The following is a 15077-nucleotide window of genomic DNA, read 5'->3' as shown; positions in this document are numbered from 1 at the left end:
TGTGTTACCTATTAATATCCTTAAGAACTTGTTAAAATTGTTTTTTTAAATTTGTTGACCTTCAATTTTAACTACTACTGTTCCAGTAGTAATTTAGTAGATTGATTAAAAAACAGAATTTTAGAAGACATTTAGCATGCTAACAAAAGAGCAAAAACCAGAGGACAAAGACATTGCCTCAAGCTTTGTGGTATTGTGGATAAAATAAAACACACCAATTTATTCTTGAGGTATTGAATTTACATAAGCTAGCAGTAAAATTAGCCGAATTTTTACCTTAAAGTGAACATTTTGGAAGTTTTCCTCTAATTTTAGTAATTTTTAAAAACATACAGTTTATTTTCAAGATTGGCAAACATCATTGAATATAAACTGTTATTTACAACTTAAAAAAATTTGATGGTTGAAACTGTAGATAAAATCAAAACAGTAGAGTAATTTTGATTCAAGTCAGAGAATTCACATAACCAGATAGTCAAATTTGGGGAAATATATATAAATACGTTTTTTAACCACTATAGTATAATATGTATTTGTTCTGCTTTTATTTTGGCCTGCATTAAATTCTTTGAATTTGTGGTTTATTTTTTTTTTTTTTACCAAGTTTGTTGAAGGATCACAAATATCAGAGGTATGTTTATTATAGTATTTAAAATCCAGAATAATCCAATAACTAATCATTTTAAATTAGAAAAGTCACAGAAAATATGTCTTTAATTCAATGTAGCATATTATTATGAAGCAATCTTGATTTTTTGGTTTATTTTTTATTTTACTATGTCGTTAATTATATTAAATTGGATTTATTTCTCATTTTTCCCTTTATAATGCTTTAGAGCAGAGGTTGGGCATGCTAAATTCTGGGCTCTCCACCTGTTTTTGTAAAGAAAATTTTACTGAGCACAGCCATGCTCATTTATTTATGTATTGTCTTTGCTTTCTTACTACGTGGGCATACTTGGGTACTTGGCACAGACTCTGCATGGCCTGTAAGCCTAGGATACTTACTCTCTGGCTCTTTACTGGAAAAGTTTACTGATGCCTGCCAGAATTGCTGTTGTTTCAGTGTTGTAAAAATGAACAAATATATAAACTAAACTTACTCTAACTTATAGCATATGTGTTTGATTATACTCGTCTGACTTACCCTGGCCAAAAATTCCAGTCTGTCTTATAAAGTTGGCTTCCTCTTTTAGGAAATCTGTGAAAAGCTGGACAGATCCAAATCTGAACTTGAGGATGAGATACTCTTTCTAGAAAAAGAGTTAAAAGAAGAGAAATCTAAACATTCTGAACAAGATGAATTGGTAAGGCTTTTGTGTTTGGGGAGACTGTAGGAAAAAGAAAGTTACTGAGTTTTAAAAATTAGTATATTGGTTAAAATATTACATGCACGGTAAATAACTAGAAGAACACAGAAGGCTGTGAAGTGGAAAGTGACATTTTCCAGATCCACTAGCTCTTTCGTTTGCTAGAGGTTACCATTACCGTGGTAAGTTTCTTGCATATTCTTATAGAAATTTTCTCTATGCACTGTGGAAGTAGCTCACATAAATAACTTAAATTGAGTAATCACATGCATAATCTATATTTTCTTATTACTCAAAAGGTATGTTACCATTTTAATTTTCCTTTATTTGTCATTCCATTTTAAATCTGTCTTAAGGAAGATCTTGATGTGTGTGAGATTATTTAGTAAGATACGATATTTGTGGACTTATCTATATAACGTAAAGGTTATGACATATTAAAGATGAGATGAAATACTATTGTTATTTAACTTTCACATAAAATCCCTTAAGGCATATGGCTGAGAAGTTTTCATAATTTGAGCTGTCGCTTTTCGAGCAAAAGTGTTAGGGTAATAAGATATCTAATATGTATGGCATCTTGGAAACTAGGAGTTTAGTAAATACTTGTTTCTTGATTGATACTGTCTTTCCAGATGGTGGATATTTCAAAAAGGATACAGTCCCTAGAAGATGAATCAAAAGCCCTCAAATCACAAGTAGCTGAAGTAAGTTTAATGGGTCTAATAGGTCTGTTGTTTTTGAAAATCATTTTATTTTTACTATTCTTTTTATCATTAAGGAATAAGATATAATATTAGAATTTGAGATATGGGGGTAAAAAGAGTTATTGTCTTCAATTAATTCTTATAAACTCGATATGCTGTGTTTTTCTTAGGCCAAAACAACCTTCAAAATATTTCAGATGAGTGAAGAACGACTTAAGATAGCTATAAAAGATGCTTTGAGTGAAAATTCCCAACTTCAGGAAAGCCAGAAACAGGTTTGTGCTGTATAGGGACTCCTCAGCTTGTGCGTATGTGGTTGTGAATGTTCTGGGCATACACGCTAGGGGCAAGCGTGGGCGTTTCCTGGAGAGCACGAGAGCAGGGCAATCTCCTGTGTGTCCTTTGGTGTCTCTCTTGTATAGGAATCAAAAGTATATACTCCCAGCACCCTCTTCCCTGCGGAGTGAAGGTAAGCCGCGGGCATTCAGCATTTGGTAATCACAGCCAGTAGCATTTAGCCCCAGCTCCTCAAAGCCAGACTGAGGGAGGGCAGAGAATGTATACCCATGAGAGTTATTGAAGCTGTGTGTCTAGGGCCTAAGGACAGAAGCAGCTCTGGTGAGCACACCTAATGAGGACTGAGCTGTTACCCGCCTCCTCTCCTTCACACACAGACACTCCCACACACCCAGGTACATGTCCTCTCCCACTGTTCTCCCAATACAGTTATACTGTTTCAGTAGGAAAACTGTTGAGTGATTACATTATTTGTGATTTTCTAAATGTTACTCGCAGCTGAGCCATGTGATGTGCTCTGATTACATATTCTGTTTTAGCTAACATTTTCTTTGTCCTCAAGCTAATAATTGTCTTGTTTCCTATAAGCTTATCTGTAATTCATCTGTATGCTCTCTAGTTCTGGAGGTGTAAATATCTTATTTATGCATTCAAACGCGTTGGTTGATCTACTGATTTCGTTTTTTTCTTGAAGCGATTCTGCCGGGGGTCCTCCATCCTCCTGGTCTGGTAGGAGCTTGTCCTCCAGCTCTGTCATGCTTCTGTTGTCCTGAGGTTTCCCTCCCCCCCATCCTTCCCCTGCTCTTTCTCCTGTGTTGGATCTTCTACTTCCTGTATCTGAGACTTGCCCTTTTATGGTTAATTCTCTTGATTGGCTTCCTGAGAAAGAGGTGTAGGAGGTAACTTTTAAAAAACTCGCATGCCTGAGAATGTCTTCCTCTCTCACGCTTACTGACATTTTGGTTGGATATCTTCTGGGTTAGAAGTTTTTTTTCTTGAAACGTTGACATTATTGCTCCCCTGTCTTCACTTTCCAGTTGCTCTTGAGAAGGCGTATGCTGTTTGGGTTGCCGAACCTTTTTTGTGATGTGCTCTTTCCCTCTCTGGAAGCTTTTAATATCCTTCATTGTTTCCAGTTCTCTGAAATTTCTTGGTGCTGTGCCTTAGTGTGGGTCTTTTTTCAAGCGTTTGTTGGACACTCTCCATCTGGAAACTCTTGCTCTGGCTCTTCAGTTCTGGGAAATTTGCTTGAATTATTTTATACTTTTTTGGGTGTATTTTATATGAGATATGATAATTATTTGAAAGTGTCTTCTTTCGTTTGTCTCTGTGGAACTTTTGTTTACTTACTCTGATATTTTTCACTTGTCAGAGTTCTTTGTTGTTTTGCTTATGGCTTCTTGTTTGATGGATGCGGTGTCTTGTCTTGCTGAAGATGTTATGCTTTTTTTCTTTTTTGAAGTGTTTTTCAGTTCCCGTGTTTCTTTGAGTTCCTGTTTCTCTGTTTTATCTAAGAGTTTCTTTTTTCGGATATTTGGTGATTCCTGGCTGTCTACTCCTTTAGTAGTGACGCTCTCCACAGCTAATTGGCAGCTCTGCGTCTGTTAGTGGCGGGCTCTTCTGTAGGGTGATCTGGTGAGGGTGTTTTCTTGGAGAATCCCCAGTTGGTGGTATCTGAAGACCATTTCCACAGGGACAACTCCTCCCCAGTTCCCATTTCAGAGGTTGAGCCTGTTTGCCAGCAGTGAGGTGAGAGCTCAGTGGGGTCAGGGACACTGGTATCTCACTGTTTAGGAAGTCAGCTTTCACTTACGGCATTTATGTTTTCAGTGTCACTCTCACCTTCACCTGGGCCAGGTGTCCCAGAGTTTCAGGTTCCACCTCTCCAGAGAATAACCCTCTTAGCTTTTGCCAGATGTGTGTGTACGTGTGTAAGTAGGTGTGTGTGTGTGTGTGCGTGCATGCGTGTGAGACGACGGGGGCTGGGGTGGAGGGCGGGGTGGACTGAGAGCAAGAATGTGTGTATGTGTGTGTGCAGGGAGAACAGCGGGCACTTTCTCACTGCTTTTTATGCAGACTTTTGGGCAGTCCTCCTCTTCTCAGTCCCACTCATACCCCAGTACGTGTGCCTCCAAATCAGGAGCCCTTCTGGGTTGTTCCAAATCAACCTGCCTTGGACTTTCCCATCGTCTGCCTTAGACTTCAGCTCTGTCTGGTCTGCTAAGTCTTTTACCATGCTTCCGTGTCTTTCCACTTTCCACTTCTAGAATTGTCTTTTTCGCCATTGCCTATCCTCTTTTTCCCTTGTGAGTTTATGATTTTTTTTTCTAAATATCTCTAGTGTCATCTTAGTAGACTTCAGGAGAAAGTAGTAATAAACCCTGTGTTAAATTTACTATGTTGTAATCAAAAGTGGCCTTTTCTATCTTGAAAAAAAAATTGCACTTAGACTGTCTTGCCCTTTACACCTGCTTTCGTCTAACTCCTTTTTAATCACCGAAGTTCTTAAAATAAACTGTTCTGTATTCACTGGTTCCGTATCCTAATACATTTCTTCCTTTACTGTCTAAGACTGCAAACTGTGTGTGCAGTCTTTTTTGTAACTCGCTAAACAAACCACCTAATCACCAAATCCAAGTGTTTTTCTTTCTTTTTTTCTTGTTTCAAAGATTTTATTTTTCCTTTTTCTCCCCAAAGCCCCCCGGTACATAGTTGTGTATTTTTAGTTGTGGGTCCTTCTAGTTGTGGCATGTGGTATGCTGCCTAAGCATGGCTTGATGAGCGATCCCACATCCGCGCCCAGGATCCAAACTGGCGAGACCCTGGGCCGCCGGAGCAGAGCACGCAAATTTAACCACTCGGCCACAGGGCCAGCCTCCTGAGTGTTTTTCTTTAATCCTCATTCGTTTTTATCTGTCAGTGTCTTCTTATTCTGTTATACGTTCATAGAAAAGGATTAGTTTTTCTTGTGCTAGGGAATATACTAATGAAGCTTAGTTTTGCAGAGAAATCCAGTAATTACTGTTTGATAGAATAGAGCTTAAAGACTTTAAATAAATTTGGGCTTCCTATATATATATACATATACATATGTATATATGTGTATATGTATATATGTGTTGTTTCTTTTGTGAATTGCTCTTTTTTTTTTTTTTTTGCCTATTGATCTTTAAGAGCTCTTTGCATGTTAAGGTTATTAACCCTTTGCTACATATGTTTTAAGAATTCTTTTCTAGTTATTTGTTTCTTTTTAAATTTTGTGTTATTTTTTGATTTGTGAAGCTTTTAAGTGTTATGTAGTCAGGTCTATTTTTTATAGTGATCTTTACCTTTTATGTCATGTTCAGAGTCTTTCCTCTCCTGCAGAAGTATATACAGTAAAAGATTGTTTATGCAGAATTCAGTCTGTTCCAGATTAATAGTATTTCTGAAGGTTAGTTATCTTAACCAGAAAATAGCACATGATTGAAAAAACAAATTTTAATACAAGTAAGGTATGGCATGTTATATGGGATATCAGGAATGGAAAGAAATGGTCAAATCTAACAGATATCTATGTCTCAAAAAACCTTTTATTTGATATAAATTTATTATGTAAATCAAGTGAAGAATGTTTGTCTGTTATTTCACATTACCCCTCTTTTGAAAGTTCTTTGAAACAGGAACTGGCCCTTCCCTCCCTCCTTGTCTCTTTCCATCCCTTCCTCTCTCCCTTCTTGGCAACACTTTATGTTGTATGATATCTATTAACGATACACCTAAATATATTAAGTGCGTCTACGTGTAAGTGTGATAAGATAATATGAGTTCCTTTTCTCTTTTTGTGGGATTTGAATTTTAGCTTTTACAAGAAGCTGAGGAATGGAAAGAACAAGTGAGTGAACTTAATAAACAGAAAAGAGCATTTGAAGACTCCAAAGTGAATACAGAACAAGTTCTACATGATAAGGAAAATCAGATCAAGGTAAATGGCCCTGCTGGTTTAGTGACTGCATCAGCTGGAATTTTATACTCATTCTGAAATTTGAAGTGTTTTGTTTTTAGCAGCTTTTATTTTGATAATTTATTTGGCGAATTTGAGGATGTTTGCTTTTTTGGCGTACATTCCAGTTTGTACCAGTATTGTCATCCTTGCTGCCAAATGCTCCTTGAAGACTTGTAGATTTGTAGAATATGTATCAACAATCCATGTGTCCTTTTTTCCCCTCCCCTCTGTGTTTAGCCTATGAATTTAATGGAGAAAGAAAAATAAGAATGGATTTTACCTGTTGTCTTTAGATTTCCATCTGTTTCTGTTGATAAGAAGAGGTTGGAAAAAATTTTAGAAATTGGACAGATGAAGTTATATGTATTGGGTGAATATCTTTAACTCATAGATTAGCTGGCGTCTGTACTTTCACAGAGATGAATACTTTTAAAAAATAAACCTAATTGAAGCTTGACTCTAATAGGAGTGGAATAATTGCTGTTACTGTTAGGATTGGTTGACTTTTTCTACTCCCTCTCTCCCCCTCCTACCCCTTTTTTCCTGCCTAATCTTTAAAATCTTACACTTTCAAGATGCTCAGGTGTGAGTATCAAGTAATAAGATGTAAAACTAACATTCTGTAATCTACACAGTGAGATGGACGTTGTCATCTTGAAAGCTATGCATTTATGCTGTTTATGTTGCTGCTAAGGATGCTTTCAAGATTTCAGTTTCAGGAGTTGTATTCATAATTTGGCATACTGTTTTACTTTTTTTCCCCTGAACTTACTCTACTAAAGGACTTGGGATGCTTCCTAAACAGAACAAGAATGAGATGCTGATCTCAGGCTTTCCTCAAAGCTGTAGGCCACATTGTCTGTGCCTGGAACTCTCAAGAGGGAGGAGATCGAAGGGTGGAAATTATAGAGCAGAATGGGTTTTTGGGTGGGTCCTTCCTCAGAAATACATGGCACAGTCATTTTATTATCGTTTTATCATTTTTTTCTTTATGTCAGTTGAACTTTTCAGCTAGTTGTTTACTTGAATAAATCGGATTTGTGATCTTTTTATATATCGTGTATCTCACTTGTGGATCTGACTTCACACAAAATTTGCTGTCACGTTAATGGCCACTCTTATTTGTGACATGTGAGGAATGTCGTATAAGAAAATGTTTTGTTACTTTATGGTCATGTGATCCATTTAGCAAAAATGGATCATTATCGGGTATTGTATTTGATTTAGGAATATCTGGTTTTTATTTTTAACTTTCAGAGTTTAACAGTCAGTAAATGGTACTTTTTCACAGTATTTATGTATCTTAGAACCAGATGGAGAATGAGAGCTCATGTACTGTAATCTGTGTGGATTGAATTTTGAACTACAACTGTACGTTCAGAAGTTGTCAGACCGTTAGCATAAGGCATTGCCCCCTCTCTTTTTTTCCCCTTCACTAAATGTCAAGTCTCTGACTGAACGCTTGCTAAAGATGAAAGACTGGGCTGCTGTGCTTGGAGAAGACATGACGGATGATGATAACTTGGAACTGGACATGACGAGCGATTCAGAAAACGGTTTGTACTCAGCTGTTAAGTCATGACTCCTGCTTTTGCTAAAAATGGTGACTGGCTCTTGTATTTCCGTTTAGTGCCCATGTGCGCCATGTTCTTTTCGCACCTGTGCTTCCACAGCTTGTCTGTCTGTCTCTAACGCTCTGTCCCTCTCTCACTGCCCCTCACAGTTAAGCTTCCGCTGGAATATCGCCTTTTCAGGAAATCTTTCTCCAGCTGCTCCGACTTACAGCTCCTTCTCTGTTCTTTTGTATGTTGTACATATCTTTGTTAGAGCAATTCTCACATCGCATCATAATCATTTCCATGCCTGCTTTTTCCTGTACTGTAACCTAATCAATGGATGGGTGGGTAGTTTGAAACATGAGTATAATGTAAATGGATACCTTAGGATACTTCTTTTCTTTGCTGTGGGTAGATCGTTCCAATGGTCACAGTGTTTTAATCTTGGCCATCCCAAATTGTTGCCACTGCTGGTTCCAGTCTGGAAACTCAGGCAAACGTTAGGTTCACTGTATTCTCAAACCAGTTCCTTTGACAAAATTTTTATTTTGACACAATTATAGACTCACAGGAAGTTGCAAAAGGAATGCAGAGAGGTCTTGTGTGTCTTTCACCTAGTTTCCCCAAGTAGTAGTTCTGAGACTTTTATGTCCTTTCTCTTTTCTCTGCCTCCACCTCCTGCGTAATTAACAACTTTATTACGGAGGAGAAGGAGTATGATTTTTAACAAATTTTCCTTGATGATGGCATTAATGTGTTGGAAGAAAATTACATTCTCAAATACACGCAGATCTGTTTGTACTTTTTCACTTCTGCTTTATCTTGTAAGAAATAACCGTTTTTCTAATGAGAAAACTCATGCTCGTTTAATGTTATTTTAATTTGGAGTATAATTTTACATATTTGATATGCTGAAGGATTCCAGGAATAGTTGAGACGGTGGACTGCATTTAGGTGAATACCACATCCTTGTTGACGCTCTCTTTTTGGAGTTAGCAGTGAAGACCCTTGTTAAAGGATAGCATGATGCTTCAGGGCTTTCACTGTTTATCTTCCTAGGAACAAGTCTGCCTTATATCAAAGCAAGGAGAGGGGGTGTGAGGCTCTAGTTGAGTGAACTAGTAAAACCGTTTGGATATCTGTTGTGGCATTGTACTGTTTTCCCAATTTATTGTTATGTTTTTGTTTTTTACTATAGATAATCCACCGAAAGGCGGTTTGAAGAAACTGATACATGCTGCTAAGGTTTGCATTGCTACATAAGTATAAAGAATTTAGGGAAAGAAATGGAGCATTCATTAAACCCATATGACCTTAGTAACTATTTTAAAAGTCCATTTTATACTTACCACATTAATAGATCAGAATTTTTGGAAGTGATGAGAATTTTCTTCATCAGTTGCTTTTTTCTTTTTTATAACTTTAGAAATTGATACTGTTAATTCTTACAATTTGTCATAATAAAAATTTTCAAGGTGTGCACTCATTTCTTTGGGTAAGGAATATATTAACAATGTTTATTATATTTTCTCTCCTACTTTCTTCTGAGCATTCTTCTTCCTCTGGTCTCAGTATTTTCTTGTTCCTATTGCCCCATATCCTGTTTTGAGAAGTAAATACTAGATTCACTTTCTCCTGTTTTATCCCTTCTCTTTTCCAACCTAGTAGTGGTATCCTGATCTTTACTGATCCATGGTAAGTCTTGGTATTGTAGTTTGAAGATTGCTTCAATCAAAGCTTATGTTTTGCAAGTGAACAGAGTGAGAATAGCCACAGTTTAAGCATCCCTCGCTGATCTCTATCCCTGTTCTGAGATTTACAACTATTGATGACTTTGCTCACTTTCCAAGGTGGAATCCTCATTGTTGGTTTGTGCGTTCTAGGCAATAATTTCATCAAAGTGGTAAAAGACCTTCAAAAGTTTGGGATGGTATATTGAGATTTTTTGGTTTTTTTTGGTATAACTGATTAATGTTTCTTTTTTCCTTCTCCCGTTCTTTGAAGTTAAGTGCATCTTTAAAAACCCTGGAAGGAGAAAGAAACCGAATTTACACTCAATTATCTGAAGTAGATAAAACAAAGGAAGAGCTTACAGGTAGGTAATCTGTATACTTTTAAAGTTTTTCTAAATAAATACATCTCCTTATAGAGAATGGCACCATTCATTGAATCAGTTATGGGAAGACCCAGGTTGATTGTATTTTTTACTATTACTTTTGTTGGCTATTTGCGCAAACTTAGTCCTGAGTTTTTTGTTGTTATTGGTAAAGGCATGTCAGTTTCCTCCATGTTGATATGAAATTAAAATAATGGAAGTGTTTTAAAAAACATGTAAAACCATACTTACCTTTGAATTTCAGTGTTATATGTGTGGTATGGTTTTAGATGTTGAAAAGTAGCGAATTAAAACTTAATTTTTAAAAATCTTTGTTAATTGCAAAATTGATCAGATGTTTTTGTAGTGTTGTTTTCTCCTGTAATGTACATGCATGTGGATCAGCACCTGGAGAAGGAGTGATGTTAGGCCTGTAGACCTGAAGTGTTTTTTTTTCTTTGAAAACATTTTTATTTTGTTGATAGTTCTTTTTTTAAAAGTAACCAAATTCTGTCAGATATGTTTGAATTTTTTTTTTGAAGTTGATAAAGTAGCATCCCATTTTGTAAAAAAAAAAAAAATTTACCGTGACTATTTGCATAAAAAAAGAATGGAAGGACATACTTATATGTCAACAATGATTATCTTCAAAGTTGGGATTATGGATGGTTTTCTGTTTTCTTTTTACTTGTCTGTATTTTGAAAAATTTCTACAGTGAGTAAACTCTATTTATGATAGAGCACTTTTTGAAAACATTGAACACCAAAGATACACATTATTAAAAAAATTGTAGCCCTATTCACATGATGTTGGTAGTTGGATATTTTTTGGATTTTGAAGAACATTAATATTAACTTAAAAATAAAGTTTGCAACATGTAAAACATAGTACTAAAAGCCGTGAGAGATTTACAGAAGGAAGAGATATGGAGCCTGCTTTCAAGGAAGCTGTATTTTAGACTGTTAACAGGCTAGTGAGGAACTGTGTGGAGTAAGTGCCAGAATAGCAAGGAATTTGCTCACAGTGACTCCATCCCTTAATACAAGTTCTTGGTGAATCTTTATTATTTTCTAAAGCTAGTATTTGGAGACCCTATGCCTGTACCCTTCTTCCAAATCTAGCTTTCTTTTTTTAATGGGCCGTGAAATATAACTTTTTATAATTGATCTTCTATTCATAATAGGAAAGTTTTCTTCTAAACTGTTTCCCCTCTGCTCCTGCCTTTTTGGTAATCATTTGCAGAGCTCTTCTGAGATACAGAGGGTTTGAGACAAAATTGCTACAGCAGAAGTACAAAAATATAATGAAGATTTAAGTGTTGGTTTATAGTTTTTTCTTCAATAGGGTTGATCCAATTTTACTAGAGATGATATCCAACAGTAATGTCTGTTAAGTGACTGTTCCTGGCAATGGCTTAAAGCCAAGGTCAACAGGTGTTTTTCTGATATAGATTTAAAAATTTCTATGGAGAGAAAGATGCGCGCAATTTCTTGGACATTTAGTCATTTAATGTTAACATATTAAAGTATGTTTTTGGTGTGTACATTTAGTTGATGTTATAGAATAATTACATTTTATTATGTGTAATTGCTAGAATTTTAATGCGTGTTAGTATGATTTTGAAGCTGCTCTCCTTAGGCAGAGTGAGTTTTGTATTAAGATTTGTGATGGTGATTCATACACGTTTTGGGAGACAAGGAGTTCAGAGTTGACATTATTATGTTGGAAAAGAAATGAGGTTTTAAAAACAATCAATGCACTAATTATAACGCATTCAGAATTATTTTAGAGTTGTTAATTTGCATTTTTATAGGTGATTCTTTTAGGTGGTTTAGGAGTCGAAACAAAGCTGAAGTTGGTGTTTTTCTCTCTGGTCTTGATTTGGTTTAAGCTAGCAGGAGTGTTTGTTATTAGAAGATCCAGATTTCTGCCTTGACTCATAACATATCAAAATTTAAGCTTAAAAGGAGGGCTGAGTAGAAGTTTAAGTATTAACAGGTAAACTTTTTACTAGATAAAAACAGTCATTGTTCATCTTGTGAAGTAGTTTCACAGGGAATCTTGAACTAAAAATATTTGTCTTCAAAACTCTCATCTCCAAAACTTTCCTGAGAATTTTAGTGGCTTTTGACTCCCAGACTGAAAATTAGATGCTAGAATTAGAATATTGAAGGTTTTAGGAAATTTTTAAATAATAAAAGAAATTTATAATAATTTATATAACTCTTTAATTAAAATACTGAAAAGCATTTAGGTGAAAAAAATACCTTATAGATTTTCTGTTGTTGGAAAGAATTTGGTTTATTCATAATTTAATATTTTTAGTAATTTTTATCTTTATGAAATGTTAATGTGCAACTTAAAATATTTACTCTTTTAATTGTGACTTTTAAAATTTTTCCATAGAGTGTATTAAAAATCTCCAGAGCGAACAAGCATCTTTACAGTCAGAAAACAAAGAGTTTGAAAATGAGAATCAAAAGCTTCAGCAGAAACTTAAAGTCATGACTGAACTGTATCAAGAAAATGAAATGACACTGCACAGGTAATAGTAATGTTGATAACTCCACTGCAAGGCAAGTAGAATAGCGTAGAAATACTGCATATTCAGCTTGTGTGATTATTCAAAGTTCTTAATTTATGATCGGATTATAGTTTATCAATTCTTTTTTAAGAAAATTATTTGATCTTGAAACACTTTTTATTCAAGGAAGAAAATGTTGTAAATGATGTTGGAATTTTCAAGCTAGTTTATAAAATCCTTTTTAATTTCTAGTAAATAGTCAGCAAATTATGGCCTGAAGCTTTCTAACACTACAAAGCTAGGTCCGGGAATCTGGGTGGGACATCCTAGTAATGGAAGTAGCCATTAATTCCATCTCTGGTATCTGTAAAACTGATTCCTCTCCCCTGGGTAAATCGCTCCTGCCCAAATGTTCCTCGTCTCAGTAGATGGGGGTGTCATTTGCTGAGTTGAGTTGCTCAGGGTAGCCGCTCAAACGTCCTTGACTCCTCTCTTTCTTTTATATCCCATATTCATTCTATTGTCAAATTCTGTTAGCTTTCCTCTATCCTGAATCTAACCACTGTTCACCTCCTCCCGTCCTCCCCCGATCGCAGCCATCATCACTTAGGACCGCCTCATTGCGCGGTGTAGTACAGAATAATGTGGTAGAGTACTGCTCTATTGCACTAGCCTCAGGAGTGGTCTTTCTCTGTTCGCTCTTAACTCCCTGCACTGTGTTTTCAGCAGCATGATCCTTCTAAAACCTAAATTATGGGTATTGTCACTATCTTGCTTGGAACTTCCATGTGCCTTCATATCACGATTAGAATTTAATCGAAAGCTTTAATCGTGGCCTAGAAGACCCTACAAGATCTGGCCGCTGGATACCTCTTTAATTTCAGCTTATTCATTTTCTTTTTCCCTGGCTCCCCTCCAGCCACTGGCCTGGTTGATGCTCTTTGGCATGCCAGCGCGTCTTTACCTCAGGCTCTTTGACTCTTGCTGCTTCTGCCTGAAACGCTGTTCCTCGCTGTTCCTCCATAGAAGGTTCAGTCCGTCATTTCTCTTGGATCTAGATTCAAGTGTTGCCTCAAAGAACCCTTGTCTGCCTGCCCTAACTGGAATAATACCTGCTACTCCCTCTCCCCTTATCTGGCTTTGTTTTTCTCTGTAGGCTTTAGTATCCTCTGATGATTCATGGATTGTCTTTATTTATTTAGTTTTCCCCACCTTAGATGTAAACTCCAAGAGAGAATTGCTTTATTTTTTTCTCTTCCATATTCCCAGTGCCTAAAACTATGCCTGGCACGTGGTAGCTATTCATTATGTATTTGTTGAGTATATGGATAAATATGTTTAGTGCCTTTGTATATTGGTGTGAAAGAGTGTGTGCATGAGTGTGCTTGTGCCTGAATGCATAGGTACACAGAAGACCCTAGAGATACCTATTTGGAGACTCCAGATTTTCAAATACCAATATAGCACATTTTTTTCATCAGAAAAGGAAATAAAATATAACAATCTTTCAGGCCCTTTTGAATACTTAATAAAAGTTATAGAGTTTATCCTTGTTATTTGTAGACTATATTTGTGAATTCACCTACTTGAGAAAGTTTATTTGTAACCCAGAATCAATACTCATGGAGCTTTAGTGGTCATTCAGAGACATGCACAGAGTGGTGAAAAATTTGAATTGCCCACTGTGCATGATTCCAGTTGAGGTCAAACAAGGCGATACTCCACATTCTTATTTTAGCTCTTATTCTGTGCATGAGTGTTCTTTACTCAGTGTATTTATTACCACATTTTTTATGCTTTTTTTTTTTTTTGAGGAAGATTAGCCCTGAGCTAACATCTGCCACCAATCCTCTTCTTCTTGCTGAAGAAGATTAGCCCTGAGCTAACATCCCTGCCCATCTTCCTCTATTTTATATGTGGGACACCTGCCACAGCATGGCTTTATAAACAGTGTGTAGGTCTGCGCCTGGGATCTGAACCAGTGAACCCTGGGCCGCTGAAACGGAGTGCATGACTTAACCACTACACCACTGGGCCAGCCCCCACATTTTTTATGCTTTTTGTTGGTGATTTAGCTGTTTAAAATGGCCCCCACGTGTAGTACTGAAGTGCTGTCTAGTATTCCTAAGTGCAGGAAGGCTGTGGTGTGCCTTGTAGAGAAATACATGTGTCAGATAAGCTTTTCTGGGGCATAAGTTTTAATCCTGTTGGCTGTGAGTTTGTTGTTAATGAATCAAGAAAATATATTGAATCAAATGTCTTTAACAGAAACACGGAAAACAGGGTTGTGTATTGATGGATGAAAATGTTGTGACCAGAGCTCCCAGGAACCGAACCCTGTGACTCCCCTAGGAGCAGGGGTTCAGTGTTTGCTGATTGAGGGTTTGTGGTTACTTGATAGAATGCGACCAGCAGGAATAATGAGATTCTGCTGTGTGTATTTGGAAACTGGCAGAGGACATTAACACTCCATTGAGGTCAGGATGCTGGGTGGTTGCTTAGGCTCCTTCACTGCCAAGTTGCATACTTCCCTCGTGCTTTGGATTCAATTCAGAATTTAAAACCTTGCTGTTTATGGAATTCTGGGCCACGTGGGACTGCT

At 36.6% G+C, this 15077-nt stretch overlaps 1 protein-coding gene across 7 annotated transcripts in view; it reads left to right on the top strand.

Moving 5' to 3' along the window:
• Window positions 1-15077, top strand: part of MIA2 (MIA SH3 domain ER export factor 2) — an 87283-nt gene that overhangs the window by 39329 nt on the left and 32877 nt on the right. For 4 of the 7 annotated variants that reach the window (XM_046653219.1, XM_046653216.1, XM_046653222.1 and 1 more), the window contains 9 exons: window positions 605-631; window positions 1197-1307; window positions 1946-2017; window positions 2188-2292; window positions 6156-6278; window positions 7747-7855; window positions 9054-9100; window positions 9860-9950; window positions 12358-12496. In XM_046653219.1, coding sequence (XP_046509175.1) covers window positions 605-631; window positions 1197-1307; window positions 1946-2017; window positions 2188-2292; window positions 6156-6278; window positions 7747-7855; window positions 9054-9100; window positions 9860-9950; window positions 12358-12496 — 824 coding nt within the window. The remainder of the gene's footprint in view (window positions 1-604; window positions 632-1196; window positions 1308-1945; window positions 2018-2187; window positions 2293-6155; window positions 6279-7746; window positions 7856-9053; window positions 9101-9859; window positions 9951-12357; window positions 12497-15077) is intronic. The other 3 variants (XM_046653218.1, XM_046653223.1, XM_046653220.1) reach the window with 1 other exon arrangement.

The sequence above is a fragment of the Equus quagga genome, chromosome 2 (genome assembly GCF_021613505.1).
Source record: "Equus quagga isolate Etosha38 chromosome 2, UCLA_HA_Equagga_1.0, whole genome shotgun sequence".
Classification (NCBI taxonomy): Eukaryota; Metazoa; Chordata; class Mammalia; order Perissodactyla; family Equidae; genus Equus; species Equus quagga.
Note: the sequence above shows the minus strand (reverse complement) of the source record. Positions and strands in the feature narration are given on the sequence as shown.